The 19,010-nt window shown below is 49.8% G+C and overlaps 1 protein-coding gene across 2 annotated transcripts; it reads right to left on the bottom strand.

Annotated features, from left to right (window-relative positions):
- Window positions 1-269: 269 nt before the first annotated feature.
- xpo7 (exportin 7) lies at window positions 270-13,950 on the bottom strand. Of its 2 annotated transcripts, none has more exons than XM_084693988.1 (28): window positions 13,799-13,950; window positions 11,146-11,292; window positions 10,867-10,960; window positions 9,956-10,128; window positions 9,748-9,813; window positions 9,439-9,543; window positions 9,142-9,307; window positions 8,938-9,011; window positions 8,472-8,591; window positions 8,209-8,355; window positions 7,344-7,516; window positions 6,892-7,085; window positions 6,509-6,614; window positions 6,136-6,271; window positions 5,004-5,077; window positions 4,823-4,903; window positions 4,378-4,441; window positions 4,058-4,166; window positions 3,744-3,850; window positions 3,524-3,612; window positions 3,174-3,281; window positions 2,977-3,059; window positions 1,776-1,990; window positions 1,522-1,660; window positions 1,271-1,428; window positions 1,070-1,168; window positions 815-942; window positions 270-704 (listed from the first exon to the last, which is right to left on the bottom strand). In XM_084693988.1, the coding sequence occupies exons 1-28, from the start codon at window positions 13,814-13,816 to the stop codon at window positions 611-613; spliced, it is 3,267 nt and encodes a 1,088-aa protein (XP_084550114.1). In that variant the 5' UTR covers window positions 13,817-13,950; the 3' UTR covers window positions 270-610. The 2 variants fall into 2 exon arrangements, with proteins under 2 accessions (XP_084550114.1, XP_084550115.1); XM_084693989.1 differs by having other exon boundaries at window positions 9,962-10,128; window positions 13,799-13,949.
- Window positions 13,951-19,010: the final 5,060 nt, after the last annotated feature.

The following is a 19,010-nucleotide window of genomic DNA, read 5'->3' as shown; positions in this document are numbered from 1 at the left end:
AAACATTGTTCAAAATGTTATGAAAAAAAATGTACACGTGTTGTTTTGTTTTTCTTTACCGTGTGTTTTTCTATACAAGGCAGGCAGAAGCAGCACACATCACACTTCCACCCCAGACAGCCACCCCCCCCCCCCACAATTCCTGCACTCCTCCCCCCCCACCCCCCCCGCCTCTGTGATTCCCTCCCTCCAGAGTGCGCAGAGGAGTCCCCACTAACCCCCCCGCCCAAACCCTCAGGGTGACCTCCGACCTCCCCCCCCCCCCCCCACCCCCTAAGCCAGACGAGTGACCTCAGGAGGGCTACGCGCGCTGGCTATAAAATAGATCTGTATATATTTATATATGCTTATATATAAAAAAAAAAACACACGAAGGGGAGGGGAACGTAAAGCATGGGAATGGAGGGAGGGGGGGGGTGCAATACAGAGGAGTGCAGGCCGGGTTAAGAAAGGGTCCCTAGGCATCCTGGCCTGAGTGCAGAGAGGAGGTGAGGAGGTGGTGGTGGTGGCGGTGGGGGGGCGGGCTGAGCAGGACGTGAGGGAGGGGGCCGGGAGGGGAGAACAGCGGCGACTCGGGGCGGACGGGGGAAAGACTCTGCCGCGTGGAATGTCAGCTCATCATGTCGTTGCTGTTGACGCCGTAGGTCGAGTTCTTCATGCTGTCGTTGACTTCCCTCCTGAATACCGACAGGTTCTGGGTGAACCTGTAGGGGGGGGGGGGGGGAGAGAAGGAGATGGTTCAGTGTGTGGGTGGCTGAGGGGGGGGCTGTCTGGGGGCATCTATTGGGGTGCGTGCGTGTGTTGTGTGTCAGACCTGTCGCGGTTCTTGGTGAGCAGGTTGCGTTCTATTCCCTCCATCAGGTTCTCAAAGCATAAGTGCATCGCTTGCTGCTTCTCTGGAGGCTGGCTGTTCACTATGCTGTTCCTCAGGTCGGCAAAATACTAAAGTGGGCAAACACACACACAGGCAATTTGAAATGCCGGTCTGCACGACAGTTCAGTCAAGAACAAGGAAGACGTGTTTCCTAGCAGTGGTGCCTGGTGTGTGTGTGTGTGTGTGTGTGTGTACCTTCTCATTGAGTAGGATCAGGCCAAGCAGAGGCCTGGACATGGACCACTGGTTTCTGCAGTCCTCGAAGATAATGATGTTCAGCACAGTAGAGAGCATCTGTAACAGGGATACAAAAAATATTTTTAAAATCAATGAAAACCTGTCAAAAATGCATGACGCGTATCCTGTGTGTTTGTGGGGCATCGTGTGTGTGTGTACCTGTTGGATCATCTCCGGATGTTGCTGCATGATGTGTAGGAAGCGATCGTCGGTTGCCATGGGAGCAGGGCGTTTCTTGGTGGAGCGCGAGAGCTGCTTGAACAGGTAGGTCACGATGTGGTCCAGGCTGGAGCAACACCCCGTGCACACCATCGTATCTACAACACACACACACACACACACCAGTAGGGTTAGGTAGAAGCGTGATTGAAACCTTTAGGCTTCATCGACAAGTGTGTGTGTGTCATTACCCAGCGCGGTGAGCCCCTCCGATATAGAGGAAAGGATGTACATGACCACGTGGGGTTCCAGACTGGCGATGAAGTTCATGTGATCCTGGGTCAGAACCTCCAGCAGAGAGTAGAAGGACTGGCTGAGCTTGGGATAATCCTGTGGCAGGAACAGAGGGGGAGGGGAACTCACTCAGCACCCACGGTCGAGAACCACGCTGTAACCAGCCCTGAAAACTCCCCGACACAGCATGCGCGCGTGTGTGTGTGCCTACCAGCAGGTCGCTGTGAGGGATGGACAGCAGCAGCTTGATGAAGGTCTGCAGCGCGTTGTCGAGGGCGTCGTCGCCGTAGAGGCGGAACACGCCGAAGTTGACGTAGTTGCCGCTGAGGACGGCCTTGAGCATGGAGAAGCACACGCTCACGCCCTTCAGCTTGACGCCGTACACCTGGTCCTTGGGAACCTCGCCCAGCGTCAGGATACGGTTCCCTACACACAGAGACAGAGAGAGAGTGAGAGAGGAGGTGAGAGAGAGGAGGTGAGAGCGAGAGAGAGAGGAGGTGAGAGCGAGAGAGAGAGGAGGTGATAGCGAGAGAGATAGGAGGTGAGAGCGAGAGAGAGAGGAGGTGAGAGCGAGAGAGAGAGGAGGTGAGAGCGAGAGAGAGAGGAGGTGAGAGCGAGAGAGAGAGGAGGTGAGAGAGAGAGGAGGTGAGAGAGAGAGGAGGTGAGAGAGGAGGTGAGAGAGAGAGGAGGTGAGAGAGAGAGGAGGTGAGAGAGAGAGGAGGTGAGAGAGGAGGTGAGAGAGAGAGGAGGTGAGAGCGAGAGAGAGAGGAGGTGAGAGAGAGAGGAGGTGAGAGCGAGAGAGAGAGGAGGTGAGAGAGAGGAGGTGAGAGAGAGGAGGTGAGAGCGAGAGAGAGAGGAGGTGAGAGCGAGAGAGAGAGGAGGTGAGAGCGAGAGAGAGAGGAGGTGAGAGAGAGAGGTGAGAGCGAGAGAGAGAGAGGGTGAGAGCGAGAGAGAGAGGAGATGAGAGCGAGAGAGAGAGGAGGTGAGAGCGAGAGAGAGAGGAGGTGAGAGAGAGAGGAGGTGAGAGAGAGAGGAGGTGAGAGAGAGAGGAGGTGAGAGAGAGAGGAGGTGAGAGAGAGAGGAGGTGAGAGAGAAGGTGAGAGAGAGAGGAGGTGAGAGAGAGAGGAGGTGAGAGAGAGGAGGTGAGAGAGAGAGGAGGTGAGAGAGAGAGAAGGTGAGAGGGAGAGAAGGTGAGAGCGAGAGAAGGTGAGAGCGAGAGATAGAGATAGAGATAGAGAGGAGGTGAGAGAGGAGGTGAGAGAGGAGGTGAGAGAGAGCGAGAGAGAGAGGAGGTGAGAGAGAGCGAGAGAGGTGAGACACACACCCTGTACTCAGCCCCCATGCATCTCCTGCTGGGACCACGCACCGTCACACACACACACACACACACACACACTGAGGTGGACTCCTACCGTAGGTGGTGATCATCTTGCTGGTTTCCCGGAACAGCAGGATCCCGTTGGGCGACGACACGTCAAACTGTAACCTCTGTGACCTGGAAACACATGGACAACCGCGGGGTGAAGCTCACTGCGGGGGCTGGCTTACGGAGCAGCCAAGAAAGGCTGATTCCGTTGCCAGGCTCTCTGGGAGACGAGCTCCTCGGTACCTGTTGTGGACGAGCTCAGCCATGAGCTTGAGGACGGGCGTGGTGCATGCTGGGACGTGGTACCAGAGCTCGATGGCTCTCTGGAGGATGGGCATGTAGGCTGGGTATCTGAGGGGCGGGGTGAAGGACAACACTCTCAACCAATCGACAGGCTCCTGTTCAAGACAGTCTGGGAACTGCGTAACTCTGTATGACGGTCTATCAAGTCTGTAACTGATACGATATCTCAAAGGGCGTAGCTCCGTTTTTATCCAATCGTACGTCCTCAATACGGACAGATCGCCAACCCAGCCAGCATAGCCAGACAAACCCCACCAGGGACAGAGGGGTCAGGAGACAGTGGAGGATACATCCAATCAAACAGCATCATGAAGCTGGTCTTGGCGTTGAAGGCGAACGCGATGCCCCGCAGATCTCGTACCAACCCCACCAGCGTCCTCTACAGGAGACAAAACTTGACTTGTGAGTGTGTGTGTGTGCGCGCAACATTACTATGACTTATGTGCTGCTGGTCGTGTGTGTGTGTGTGGGGTCGCGAGGTAGGAAAGCCTGTGTGTGCGTCTCTCCTACCTTGGCCTCCTGCTCGTTGAAGGTGTTGGTGCTAAACATCTGAGCCACAGCTTCGAAGGCCGCAGTCAGAGGGAGCATGAACTGCTCAAACTGGTCCTCGTCCTCACCTGAACACCGCACGCACACACACGCACACACACACACACTTAAGTGTCAACATTCGTGTGTGAGAGAGAGAAAAGGTATGCGAATGTGTGCTGAGATCGAGTGTCAACTAACTAAGAGAGAGAGAGAGAGAGAATGTAAGACAAAGGGAGGTGAGAAAGCGAGGAGAGCTGAAGAAAAAAAAAAAAAAAAAAAAGTGCGCGCAGTACCTAGATCGACCATGAGGAGGCGCCCCAGGGCGGTGTAGAAGGTGGTCCGACAGCGCATGTCACTCAGGTTGGACTGGTTGTTGACCCCCAGGAAGGAGAAGTGCTCGCTCTGGACGTCACACAACACACTCGCCGTTAGAACAGGAACCGAGATTTCCCCCCCCCCCCGTGAGCAATCTCACGAGCGTTCTCCTTCTAAGCTGCGTTCGTTCACGTCTTACAGAAAAGCCAAACCAAACAAAGGAACAGCCTTCGCCGCGGACCTGAATGGGGGCAAGATGGGGGGGGGGGGGGGGTCAGGGGTTCAGGGGTCAGCTTACCGTGTGGTTGTTGAGCATGAACTGCACGGCGCTGAGCTTCACCAGCTTCCTCACGCTGCTGTACGTGGACGCGCGCGCCGTCAAGGAGAACCACACCGGAGTTGAGACGCCACACTGCGCCGTGTGAGGCCTCTTCACCGGGCCCCTCCCCCGCCGTTAACAAGATCCCCCCCCCCACCCTCTTTTATGGCTTTTTGTTTGTTGACAGGGAACCTAGCGTTGTGCTAGCTTGTAAGGTGTCAACATGCCATGCCCTCATGCCATGTGTCCTATCTTTTTTTTGTTTTTATCTCCACATGCTGGCTTAATGGCGGTAAAACTACCCCCCCCCCCCCCCGTTCCATGTTTGTACCTTTAATACAGTAATGTGAGGCAGCATACAAAAATGAAATGAAAATGAAGAAAAAAAACGTGGGGAGCGTTGCTCCACGACACAAAAGGATATCCTATGGAGAGGTCGTTGAGGAGCTGCAGGGTCTTGGAGGTGATGGGTTCACACTGGCCCCAGTACTTCAGGTTGGTGATGCTGAACGACCAGGAGAAGGAGAATCATTTCAGGAGGTTGACGAGAAACGACAAAAGATATTTGGGGGCGACTCGAGCGGACGACGACGACGACAACTCACATTTTCCCGATGAAGACGCTGAGGACCATGGTCTCGTCGTTCAGGCCCAGCACCTCGGACAACCGGCGGTACAGCTGAGAACGAACACACGCGCGCACGCGCACACATCATCGACTCATCACTCACAAGAGGAACGGCCCGGCCTCAGTACCGCCCGCTACACACGGACACGTGGACTGTCGGGTGTCTAGTGACCGGGATCTGCCTCGGATGACCAGATCACATCTCTACAAGCATCTTACGTGACCGTGGCTTGAGACGCTGACATGTTAGCACGCACGCAAGCATGGGAACGCCTCACGATGCACCGGCTACATGCTACTAACACTTAAGGTGGGAGTAGAGGGCAGATCTGAGGGGTGGGGGACACACTGTGTGTGTGTGTGTGTGTGTGTGTGTGTGTGTGTGTGGGGTTGATAATGTTCCCGTTGGTTCAGCAAGCTACGCCTCTCTGCATTCCCCCCCCCCCCTGCTTGGCTGAGGCTAGCGTTAACACCGGCGTCCCACTGGGAAGATTCATTAGGACAAAGCTTGAGGGGCCCGCTAACCCAGGGCTGACCACAGGGTCAATCCCACGACCACTGACCACCAGTCTGCTACATTTCCACTCCCGGGAAGGGGGGTGGGGGTGGGGGGGGGGAGGGGCCTACGACCTAACCAATGGGACATGACTGGGTGAGGACGGGAGATAAACTAATCTTTCTACATTCCACCACTTATCTGGCCCGTTCACATTTTGCAGTTTCTGCCCGGAATAAAGAGAACACACTCCCGTCAGTCCGCGCGCACACACACACACACACACACACTGAGCATGTCAGATGAACAGCAGTTTAAAACAACACCTCTGTATCAGCAGCTGCAGCTATGACTAAGGGGCCTCTGGAAAAAGGCTAATGTCAGCACCGGCAGACAATAGTCTGGGACAAAGGACCAGCTCCCCCACACCAACAAGGCCCCTGACACCGGTGCTAGGTCAGGAGGTAGGGGCTCACGGGCCAAAGCCAGGAGTTAGAAGGTCCTACTCTGAGCTAGACGGACTCCCGTGGCAGGAATGGGAATGCAGACTACCCAGTGGGTGTGTGTGTGCGTGTGTGTGTGCGTGGAGGGGGGGGGGGGGGGGCGTAGTTACCTTGGAAGATTTTTGCACCTGATCGCCGATGTAGATCTTTCGGAACTGCTCGAAGAAGCTGAGCATGGCCAGCTCGAGTCTCTCGTTCCCCGCCTGGGCTAGCCGGGAGTCCGTCAGGTTCATCAGCTGGAGTACCCTGAGTGAGAAAGACACACACACGCACACACACAAGCGTTTGTTTTTCTATCCTAGTGGGGCCCCACCATTCGCTTCCATTCAAAATTGGGTATTCTAACCTTAACTCTAAAACACCTTTATAAAAAAAAAAAAAAAAAACATTTGAAGTTTGATGATTACATCTCATACCATGTGATATTTTGACATGGTATGCTATAGGTTATACGCAAACTTGTGTGTGTGTGCGTCTCCATACCGACACACTAATTCTCCATCCATGGCATCCTGTTCGTCTGTGCTGGCGAACGACACTCTCCCTCCAATCACCGCTCCGATGATGTAGACCAACCACGTCAACCGGCCTGGAGGAGGAGGAGAGCGAGTGGTGAGAGAGAGGGTGCATTAGAGCACTGCTCTTCAACCCTGGTCCTCAGGAACCCCCAAGCTCTGCGGGAGCCCCAAGGACAACTCCTTCATATGAATCTTAAGATTCATAAGAATCCTTCATATGAATCGTGCTTGGGAGCAGGGCAACGTCTGAACACGCCGGACACCCCCCCAAGGACCCGGGTTGAAGACCACCGCACGAGGGAACAAAAGCTTCTCTTCCGGTACGTGCGTGCGTGCGTGCGTACTCACCCTCCTGTACTGTGATGTCTATGGTGCTGGAGTTGGTGGACTGGAGGAGCTCCTGGTAGGTCTGGGCAGCCTGGTCGAACAGCTGGACCAGGAGGGCGCAGGTCTTCTCGTATTCGCACCTCCCGATGGTGGACAGCTGGTCCAACTGCTGCTGGACGAGGCCTGCGTCGTCCAGAGGGTCCTCGAGGCCGTCCCTGTACACACACACACACATCAGTGCATTTACCTCCACCTAAACATTTAGTCTATTACATTTATCCAGAGCGACTTACAGTAAGTACAGGGACATTCCCCCGAGGCAAGTAGGGTAAGGTGCCTTGCCCAGGTACACAACATAATTTGGCCGGGAATCGAACTGGCGACCTTCAGATTACTAGCCCGACTCCCTCACCGCTCAGCCACCTGACTCCCTATTGAAAAGGCATGTGCGTATTTGCGTGTCGCGTGCGTACCGGAGGATGATGTGGACCGACTCCAGGCGTGACGTGATGTAGGCCTTGGTCACCTCGGGGGTGTAGGTCTCCAGGAGGTGGGGCTCGGTGGCCTTCACGTAGGGGACGGAGGCAGCCAGGCGCTGCCACAAGCTCAGCAGGTAGTGGACGCTGTTGGGGGCAAACTCCCAATGCTGGCACACACACACACACACAGGCAAAACACATTTACATTACATTTTACATTACATTTAGTCATTTAGCAGACGCTCTTATCCAGAGCGACTTACAGTAAGTACAGGGACATTTCCCTCGAGGCAAGTAGGGTGAAGTGCCTTGCCCAAGGACACAACGTCATTCGGCACAGCCGGGAATCGAACTGGCAACCTTCTGATTGCTAGCCCGATTCCCTAACTAAAACACACACAGGCCAAACACACTTTGGTTAGCCGTCTAGGCGCCGTTGTCTTCGTTGCTAGCGCGGCAGGAGCGGCCGTAACCGATACAAGCGATGTGAATATATGGAAAACGGCCCATTTGAAACGGTTCAAATGATGGTCTTGAGTAGACCAACGAACGGTGAAAGCAGGGAATACTGTATGCAGGCTGTCGTAAACATTTCTGTAGGTTCTAGTATTATATTGGCGTCGGTCAGCCCTTTCTGCCCAGAGCGAAACAGTGTTACAGAATAGTGTCTCGTTTAGCTAGATTATGCGACGTGGGCTACTGCAGAGATGCCCCATCCATACTAGGCCAAAGTTGGGTTCTAAATGGACTGAAGATGTGACTAAATGAGCAGTGAAAGCCCTTTGGGTTGGTCTGCTTCACTGGACAGAACCTTTAAACTTGCGCCAAGTCAACATGGCCTCGGCATGAACGAACCCACCTGTAGACTTGTGACGGTGAAGTTGGCTATGAGGCGGATAACTTCCGGATAGTTCTCCACTTTGACCAGCTCTCCCAGCTGGTAGTTGCTCTTCAGCCTCGCCAGCAGACGACAGAACTCGTGGTAATTATTGGGATCTGACAAGCTCTGAGAAACACACACACACACACACACATCAACGCCAGCCAAAACGAGAGCTCACACCTCATTCTTAAGATAGAAAAGGAGCAGTCTGTGTGTGAAGAGTGTCTCTGTGCGTCTACCTGTGGGTTCTCTAATATCCTTTTGACTCCATCCACCAAGTGAGACAGGAACTTGGCTCGCTCGGCGTTGTTGAAGAGAGACCTGCGTACCGACGCTATCTGGACGAGACACGACAACACCTGCGCACAGGTAACATTTAGTCATTTAGCACACGCTCTAATCCAGAGTGACTTACAGTAAGTACAGGGACATTCCCCCCGAGGCACGTAGGGTGAAGTGCCTTGCCCGAGGACACAACGTCATTTGGCACGGCCGAGAATCGATCCGGCAACCTTCTGATTACCAGCCCGGTTCCCTAACTGCTCAGCCATCTGATCCCCACACACGCGAACCAGTCACGACTCCGCCGCTTGACACGAGCCACTTAGCATGCACACGCCATCTGACGGCCACCGAGCATTCACACTCTCAAGTAGGCCCCTCGGAGATGGAATCAGACGAATAATAAACGTGGTCGTTACTCACCAACGGGGAGAGGGACGGAGGGATGGAATGATACAAATCAAAAAAGAGCTGAAGGGTGGAGGAATCAAGGAAAGCTGCGGGGGGGGGGGGGGGGGGGGGGAAGAAAAGAAGAAGAGAGTGAGTCCATCGTCAAATTTGCCACCACTTCCCAGAAGCCACGTGGCAGGTCGGCTGCCCCTTGACCCCCCGACACCCTCTGGCTACCTGATCTCCAGGAGGTGGGGATCTGCACGGTGCAGAGGTCGTCGGACGACTCGTCGGTGGACGTTCCTATGAAGTCGTAGTTGAGGCAGTTGTGACTGAGCTTCAGCAGCTGCATGAGGAGGCCGTGCTGCGACTCGTCGTTCAGGTTCAAGCTCTTCCCAGATGCCTGGAGAGACGCGCGGGGGAGAGAGAGAGAGACAGAGAGAGAGAGAGAAAGAGAGAGGTGAACGGGTGAGACGGAGGGAGATGGAGAGCGTAAATGAAAGAAGAAAAAAGCAACCGCGTACACACACACACCTGTTTGAGCAGGTTGCAGGAGAGAGTGAAGATGTCGAACAGAGAGGAATCTCTGAACGAGGACGCGATCTTCCTGTGCTTGGTCAGAGGGTGTGTGGTGTCAGCCTGCGGACGGAAACACCGTCGGAAACACATCGTCAGAAACACATCGTCAGAAAACGCATCGTCAGAAACGCATCGTCAGAAACGCATCGTCAGAAACGCATCGTCAGAAACGCATCGTCAGAAACGCATCGTCAGAAACGCGCGGCCGGGAGAGGAGGGATGGAGGAGGACAGGGGAGAAGAAGAGAATGCCCAGGAATCTTACTTGGTTAATTTCATTGGTCAGCTGGGAGAGAATGGTGACCCCTATTATACAGTGTTCCACACTGTCCTGTAGGAGCACAGCAGAATCACACGGCAAGATCAGAGACACAGAAACGAACCCGCGCACTGAGACGGATGTAAATAAGTCCAGTAGATTTATACACACACACACACACTAACACACACACACGGAGAGCCTACACACTCACAGGTACCTGGAGGAAGCGTGTGACGTCAGCGATGACGTTCCTGAAGACGTAGTCATCTTTCTGGCAGTCGAACCAGCCCAGCTTGGTGATTCGGGCGTAGAGCTGGATCAGAGCCTGAGTCACAAACGCCGCCAACTTTGGCCGAGTAGCCAAGTAGTTAAGCACATAGTTCCCTGGAGAGGAAACACAGGAGACCCACACATTCAAAACACAAAACCTCCGTACCACTAGGCCTGATTTGGCATTGCTCTAGCTGTGACCAAAATGTATTCCTGGGCTGTGATCAGCTCCCCAATCATTTCAACTCCAATATCTATTTTCATCACCAGTAACAGTAGCCTGATTCTTACCCCTAATAGGATAGAATAAAAGGCATGTGGTCAAGATTTACCTTGGGTCTAGAAATTTTGAGGGGGTTGACACACGGTGTATTCATGTCTGTCTGTCTGTCTGTGTCTGTCTGTGTCTGTCTGTGTCTGTCTGTGTCTGTCTGTGTCTGTCTGTGTCTGTCTGTCTGTCTGTCTGTCTGTCTGTCTGTCTGTGTGTCTGTCTGTCTGTCTGTCTGTCTGTCTGTCTGTCTGTCTGTGTCTGTCTGTCTGTCTGTCTGTCTGTCTGTCTGTCTGTGTCTGTCTGTCTGTGTCTGTCTGCCTGTGTCTGTCTGCCTGTGTCTGTCTGCCTGTGTCTGTCTGCCTGTGTCTGTCTGCCTGTGTCTGTCTGCCTGCCTGTGTCTGCCTGTGTCTGCCTGCCCGCCTGTGTCTGTCTGCCCGCCTGTGTCTGTCTGCCCGCCTGTGTCTGTCTGCCCGCCTGTGTCTGCCCGCCTGTGTCTGTCCGCCTGTGCCTGTCCGCCTGTGCCTGTCCGCCTGTGCCTGTCCGCCTGTGTCTGCCTGTATGTGTGTGAGCTGCAGACTTACGAATGTCGATGCGTTGCTCTAGAGGCAAAGGGTTGCTGGTGCGAGACACCAGTTTGGAGAGGCAGGTGGCGGCGAGCAGCTGTGAGTACGACGACTGTGGGGAGAAAACGACAAGAGTGGGGGGGGGGGGTTCCCCGGTCACGACTCGTTCCATCGCTAAAACCATAAACGTAACATCACGTACACCATATTCCACGAAAGCGTGGACAAATAAACACGACGACGCCGCACTTCAAGCGGCCAATCGGGGGAGTGTCGGGCAACACGCGATTTACTCACGCTGCCTCGCTCCAGAAGTAGCTGACACTTGCTGAGGCAGTCGGGGCTGTTGGTGAACTCCACCAGGGCCTTCTCTGCCTGTAGTCTCACTGCAGTGTCTGTCGTCTCGTACAGCTGCTTACACAGGATCTCTAGCTGGGCTAGGCTCTGCAAACACACATACGGATTAATGAATAGTGATTTATTACATTTACATTACATTTAGTCATTTAGCAGACGCTCTTATCCAGAGCGACTTACAGTAAGTACAGGGACATTCCCCCCCGAGGCAAGTAGGGTGAAGCGCCCAAGGACACAACGTCATTCGGCACAGCCAGGAATTGAACCAGCGACCTTCTGATTACTAGCCCGAGTCCCTAACCGCTCAGCCATCTGACCACTTATTAATACTGATGGCCGTCTTATCCGTTACACACCAAGAGGTATTTCATAAAAGTACAACATAACAACCCTTCCATCTACGGCATAGGGGGGGCATGCTGATTACAACAGGGGCTGGACAGTATTTATTACAGCGGGTATGTTTCCAGAAACCAAACACTAAAACATGCTTCAAGTCACTTCTGATCAGGCTACCAGACAGTAGTGTCTTCCTCCCTCTCTCTCCCAGTAGCGTCCTCCCTCTCTCTCCCAGTAGCATCCTCCCTCTCTCTCCCAGTAGCGCCCTTCCTCTCCCTCTCATGCTCCAGAGGTTGCCACGGTTCCACCCATGTGTGGCGGGGCAGGAAAATGCTGAGTCATACGAGGCCACTGTAAGATGCTAGCTGCCGATAGAGACTGCTGGAGTACAAGAAGGGTTGATGAGCCTCCTAAGAGTAACGTGGGGGTGGGGGGGGGGAGGAGGGAGGGGTCCATGGGTGTGAGGTGGTTGTCTGATGGACAACAGATTGAACCCTAACCCTGACACAAGCCCGAGGGAGAGGTATGGAGCACACAGAAGATAGCATGTCTGTTGAGAACAGAACTGATAAGAGCCGCTTTGCAACTCTGAAACAAGTTTTCCCTTTCTCCCTCAAATACACATTTGCATCATTTCAAATTTTAAAAGGTAAAAAACTAAGCCTATGGGGCACATAGACGAACTAGTATTTACAGATAAGAACCACGTGGTTAATATTGTTTCTTAAAGATTCAGGCTAGACCCTCCTACCATGGTGTAGCCTATGTATGATATGGCGGCATAATTATTTGATGAGTACAGTAGCGTTAGATGTAGACACAGTAATTGGACGATGAGGAAGTGTAAGATGACTTTGCAATAAGATAAGTGACATTGGCGTCACAGGGACGAACGCCCCGATCAGGACACTTATCCCCCCATGCGCATGCACCTGAAGTAATTATTTATAAGCTATCCGGGTGTCTAAGCAGTCGGCTGCCTAGCGAGCGCCATGAAACCAAACAAGAACATAAGATCTATTAAAACAAATAACAGAACCAAATCGACACTAGGCTACTACTGCACGAACTCATAAAAACCAAGCCATGCATGTCTATGTAGTAGCACAGACTGTTAATCAAGCCACCATTACAGCGAAGTTAAGTAGGGATAGCAAGCTACACTTAGCTAACAAGTGTGGGCCCGACTATATCATAAAATGAAACATGTCAAGAAATTCGTATTTCCCCTTTTGCAAATATGTTATACAGCGCAGCGTTGTTACATAAAATACTTTCGTGTTAGTGAGATATAGTATATATAAGGTGGGGGAAGAAAGATTAGTGTTATGACGGGTTAGCTAATGATTTCGGGAACAAACTATTTCACCTCCAGCAAATATACAATGCCTGAGACAGGTGTTTAGTTAGCTGGCTAAGCTAATGTTAGCTACCAATAATCAATTCACCACACAGCAATCAGTCTAGGTTTGTGATGACAGGGTTCTTTCAATATAGACACGTGCTTGCGAAATAAGACCTTATTGAAATAGTGCAGACAGCACTCGCCTCTCAGCGTGTAATTTCATTTCGAACCGGGGTCGCGCGGGAGAATTTTTGTAGGCAGTGCTGCTATGCTAGGTTAGCAGGGTCGCTAGCTAGCAGACTTTCGACTTGCTCACACCCATGTTCTACCTTAAGCATTGTATTAGAACTTAGATAATAACAGTTTGTCATAACTACTTACAAAAGTGGCTCTACATATTGTGTATAGTATAGCTTAGCTATAAGAATAACAACCGCTAAATGTAGCCATCCAGCTAGCCAGCTAGCTCTATTTTGCCCATCCTCTCTTGGCAACCAAAAAGGCCACTGGACCTGATGATAGGATGTCTTTCTTGTTTACTTCATATAAATGAATTAATTTAGACAATAACATTCGAGGAAGGTGCTGGCAAAAAAACATTCTGCCTGATGCGGAATTCGGAGGTTATTTTTAGGTAACAGAAATATTTGCTTTTCTTTTTTTACACCCCCAAGGAACTAGCCAGCTAATGCAATAAGCCAGTCTAGCTGCACGATGACAGGCCACAAGTCATCAACACTGATACCCGCATCCGATTATTCCAGCCAACGTGGAACGCGCGGCCGCGATGTGCATGCGTTCAGGATGCATTCACTCTGTATAATAAATAACGCACCTAAATTCATGCAACAGTTAATTTCAAACCATATCATAGTCTTGTTCATTACAAAAACATAAACCTCTAGTTACCTGCACATGATCCGCCATTTTGCTCCATTCATGCTCCTCTCACTCCCCCTAACAAAGTGCATGCGCGCAGATTTTCTAATTCTATAAAGCGTTTACGCTTGCGCCATTCCTTCACTGTACCGTAATCCTACGGTGTTTTAGAGAATACAGTTGCGTAAAATAAAATACCGTTTACAGACACCAAAACCGGCCTTTGTTTACATGATCCTTAAAGGGGAATTACTCTAATTCGTTTAATCTCTTCTAGAATATTTTGAGACTGTTCCGAAAGGGGTGTTCCAGATCTTTTGCCGTAGTGTGAAGAGCCTACTTTTTTTTTATCACATAAATGTTTAAATCAAACCAGTCCACTGCAGACTTATTACAGACGTTAAACACTACTTTTTTAAATGTAGACATGGATCGAACTAAACTAAGTCGACTATATAATACATTGTAGACCATAAAAATATTTTTTAATTGGAACCTAACAACATTTTGGATGTGTGTGTTTGCATACAGAGGGGCTTTGTCCCACCCTCTACATTAAAATACAACATATTCGAGATATTTTTCAATAAATTACCCCCCCAAAAACGAGAGTATTGCGTGCAGTATCCTGCTGTAGCAAGTGTGATCCTCTGGGCGGCAGCACAGTATCAAGCACTGTTGCTCTCTCGTTTTGTGAACTCACTTGCTTGGTTTTTGTTTTTGTATACTGTACGTCTCTCTTTTAAATGAAATAAACATGTCTAAATATAAAAGGCAAATCGAGCGGAGTGTGTGTTTGTGTGCCAGACTGATCTGGGATGACCGATAGCAACCTAGTAATCAACATCCCTATGAATATTTCTTTAGACGGAGAGAGATCTGTTAAAATATTTTCAATTAATGTATTTTTTGCAAAGACAAGATGTCCATATAATTTTGGAACAAATTAGCTTCTAAGAGTGCCTTAGTACACAACTGTGTGTGTATGCGTGTGTCTGTTTGTGTGTGCGTGTGCGTGTGCGTGGTAATTGAACAAATGACGGAGGCGCACTACAGGAATCCACATTGTCAGTGTGTTGCAGCCAGGGATGGCAGGAGGGAGAGAGAGGAAGAAAGAGGGACAGAGCGAGCGGACTCTGCCTCCATCTTGGGGTTTGAAGATAAAGCCCTGTGTTTGCCTTTTTGCTTTTAGATGTTAATGTGTTATTCCAGTACTTCACGCCGGCCTCAGCGTGACCATTCAAAGAGTGGAAAAGAAAGAGAGTGGGAGGAGGGAGGGAAAAATAAGGGAAGTGTGAGATGATGATAAGAAGTGGAAAGAATGGATGGTTGAGAGGCACAGTTGAAAGACAATTAGGACAAAAAAGAAAGCTAAGCGTTTAAATGGACTGTGAGGTATACAGGTGAGATAAAACGAAATACGGTGAGCTGAAGAAAGTGCGTAGCACTGTGCCAGTTGAAGATGGAGCGAGTGAGAGAAGGAGTGGGTAATGGAGGGGGGAGAAAAGGGGGATTGTGGCAATGGGGAGGGAGTGATGGGGGGGGAGCCATAACTCTGGGTTGGTGTGGCCACAGGTGGCCCTTCTTGATACTATCAGACAGAGAGAATTGTGGGCCCGGCGGGACTGAACAATAGATGAATGGATGAGAGAAGATGAAGTAGAAGAGGCGACCAAGACGGAATGAGGTTCCCCAAACATGTCCCCAGACTCTAATGTCTCTCCTTCTTCATCCCTCTCTGCGTCTTCTGCATCTCCCCTTCACCTTGCTCCTTCCTTCTCCCCTCTCCTCATTTCCTGTTGCTCCGTCACTCGCACACAAATAGATACACACGTACATGCCAGCACACACACACACACGTACATGCCAGCACATACACACACACACACACACACACACACACACACACACACACACACACACACACACACACACACACACACACACACACACCGTTGTCTCATTTGTCAGGATTGTAGTGATGTCTTTGTGCAATAGGGGGCACTGTCCCTCTGCTGGTAGGCGAGGCAGCTCTGTGTGTGCCCGTGTGTGTGTTTGTGTGTGTGTTTGTGTGAGAGAGAGAAACAGGAATGCACAGAGCATTGAAAGCCAATGTATGATTGGTGATGACTGACTGATGATTGAAACTGAAATGTATTATCACTGAGCTACTGATCTATTGTACTCTTGTGGGACTAGCATCATGGGGATAGCTTCAGTTACAGCCTATTTACACAAGTATATTTTGTATGCCTTTAGATGTGTTGTGTTGTGTGCATGTGTGTGTGTGCATGTGTTAGTGTTTGTGTGTGTGTGTGCGTGTGTGTGTGTAGTGCCTGCATGAAGTCACACATGCAAGGTGTTTTTGCAAGGGTAAAGAAGGGAGGAAATTCAGGGTAGTGGAATATTCACCAGAGAAACAAAACCAGGGAGACCAAATTTAGTTTCCATTTCAGTCTTTTATCACAGCCACCCGTTTCATTGTAACACATGGCCCCTCCCTCCTGCAGCCGATAACAGCTGGTTACAGAAAAAAAAGAATACTTGCTGTGCACAAGATTTTGACAGTGAACAAAATTCAAGAACAGTCTGTAGAGGTAAGAATGATAACAATGAATAGAAAATAATTTCTCACCAAACCAAATTATGGATATGACCTTGTAATTGCGTATCAGACCAACGCTGTCATATCCATGCTGACTTTCATCCCTTCATTTGATGTTATGTTTGTTTTAGAAACATCGCAAGACTAAGGGGACTCCTATCCAAACAGGATCAGAGAAACCCATCCATGCATTTATCACAAGCAGGGACGACTCTTGCAATGGCTTCCAGACTGGCCTTCCCAAAAAGACTGTCAGGCCGATGCAGCTCACCCAGAATGCAACAGCTAGAATGCTTACCCAAATCAACAAATACTGAACACATACAGCATTTCCAGTGCTTTCCAGAGTCCCACAATGTCTTGCAGTCGGTGACAGAATAGTACTTGTGTAGACATCACTCAGGGCCAAAACACATCTCAGTCATGCTTCGAGAATATAAACCAAGAAGACTCCTTAGATGATTAGACATGGGCCAACTAATAGTGCAGCTAACTTGGACCAAACAGGGCCAGGCGGCTTGTTGACACTGATCCAGCCACTCCAGGAACCAGCTTCCAGAAGCAATCAGACACTCCCCTACTCCTTACCATGTGCTAGTCCAGAACGGAAGCTCACCCGCTTTCCGTGCCACTCTCACCTCCAGTTCACCTTTTAGGATTCTGTCACGTTAAAGTATTCATTCCTCTGTTGAATTTTTGTAACCGTTTTTACTGTCCATTTTTTCAAAGTATATATTTCTTTGAAATTGTGTTCATGTGCCTCTGAAAAGGACTTTGAATTGCCATTGTGTTTGAAAGGTTCCGTAGCACTGCACTCGCCTTGTCTTATTCCTCTTTCTGTTCCATTGTTGGTTGCAAATGGGTCCATAATTGATAACCCCTAGCTGAAATTAAATAGCTGTACTTTTAAAACCATTTATTTTACAAAAACAATCAAGGCTGTACTCTGTTTAAGTGATAAGAACCTCAGAGAAGATGGACAAATGGGAATAATGGTGCCTATATATTTACAGGCTATAATTACAGAGTAAAGCCTATGTAGTTAGCAGACCTTTGTCTCTGAGGGATGCACACACCTCACCCCACACATCACCACGCGCGCAGACGCACACACATGTACACAAACATGCACATTTACACACACTTAATTGGAAACAGATAAAGTACAGTGTTTAACAATATGGAAAATGATATACTGTATCTGAAAGAGTTCATTGGTATCACATTTTGTCGGTGTGATTATTATTTTTTTCTTTCTTTCTTTCTTTCTTTCTTTCTTTCTTTCTTTCTTTCTTTCTTTCTTTCTTTCTTTCTTTCTTTCTTTCTTTCTTTCTTTCTTTCTTTCTTTCTTTCTTTCCCTCCCTCCCTCCCTCCCTCCCTCCCTCCCTCCCTCCCTCCCTCCCTCCCTCCCTCCCTCCCTCCCTCCCTCCCTCCCTCCCTCCCTCCCTCCCTCCCTCCCTCCCTCCCTCCCTCCCTCTCAATACACCATGGTGTTTTGAGAGAGTTCTCATTCAGGGATGAAATGAGTACTATTCAGAATGCTAGCTGTGTGAGTTTCTGTGTGTCGTCTGTGTGGGAGGGTGAGTGAGGTTGAGGTGCATATTACAGTAACTAGTTTAATATTGCTCATTCTGCTTTAGTAACTCTCTGACATTACTGAAAGGAAACCCATGGTAACAGTAGTTCTGGCATTTATTCTGTTGACAATATTGTTGTCCTTCATTCAGTGTACCGCGTTCTATGATCAATGCTATAGTTTGTCTCATGCCATTGCATGGATCTCATTTTTTTGTGCAGTGGCCTTGTGTGGTTGAGGTATAATTCATCTTATGTGTCGTGTCCCCATGATGTTCTACAATAGTGAAAGCTAGCTACACTAGTAGCTACACTAGTCTGCAGCAACAAATAAATGATCAAATGCAGGAGCCAGATTGTCTGAAGTAAGATCAAAGACAAGTGAAATACTTGGTACTGGTTCTGCAGTCAGATCCATCTATAGCTCTTCAGGAATTTTCCCACAGCTGAACAATCAAGATGTGGATCAGAGGTTATGCAAGTGATACTGGGTCTGAAAATGGTGAAAACTACACTATTTATGTCAACTGAAAATATTGTATGACAGTGAACAGTATAAGTACAGTATGGCCTGAGTTGCTGTGTGTGTACTGTGGGCAATTGAATTCCATTCTGTTTTGCCCTGGAGGAACCCAGGACATCTTTTTATAGGAAGCGTTTAACCTTGAGTTGACCATCTAATTTAGAGGTCTAACATCTTTCCATAATTGTCCTCATTTGTAGAGGATGTCTTTCTCTGCATTTTAATGTGCTTTCCCGGATATTCTAGAAATTAGACTGTGTGTCTCGGAAAGGTTGAATCGTACATGTCCTCCCCTCCCCGCTCCTCCATTCGTCCGTGACGGAAGCAGACAGCTCTTCTCTGTGTATGAATACCAAACCTGGCAATCCTGAGCAACTTCTTTTCTATCGCTGAGTGAAAAGAGAGGATTTAGTAAGTACAAGGCTGTCTACAGTATGTTTATAGTCCCTTTTGCCTGCAACAACGCACAGTCTGTGCTTATTTGTGTGTGTGTGCGTGTGTGTGTGTTGTTTTGGGGAAAGGGGAGGATATCACAACCA

Source organism: Hypomesus nipponensis, chromosome 27, assembly GCF_054491055.1.
Source record: "Hypomesus nipponensis isolate SF chromosome 27, ASM5449105v1, whole genome shotgun sequence".
In the NCBI taxonomy this organism is placed as follows: Eukaryota; Metazoa; Chordata; class Actinopteri; order Osmeriformes; family Osmeridae; genus Hypomesus; species Hypomesus nipponensis.
The sequence above is the reverse complement of the archived record's forward strand: the minus strand, read 5'-3'. Positions and strand labels throughout refer to the sequence as shown.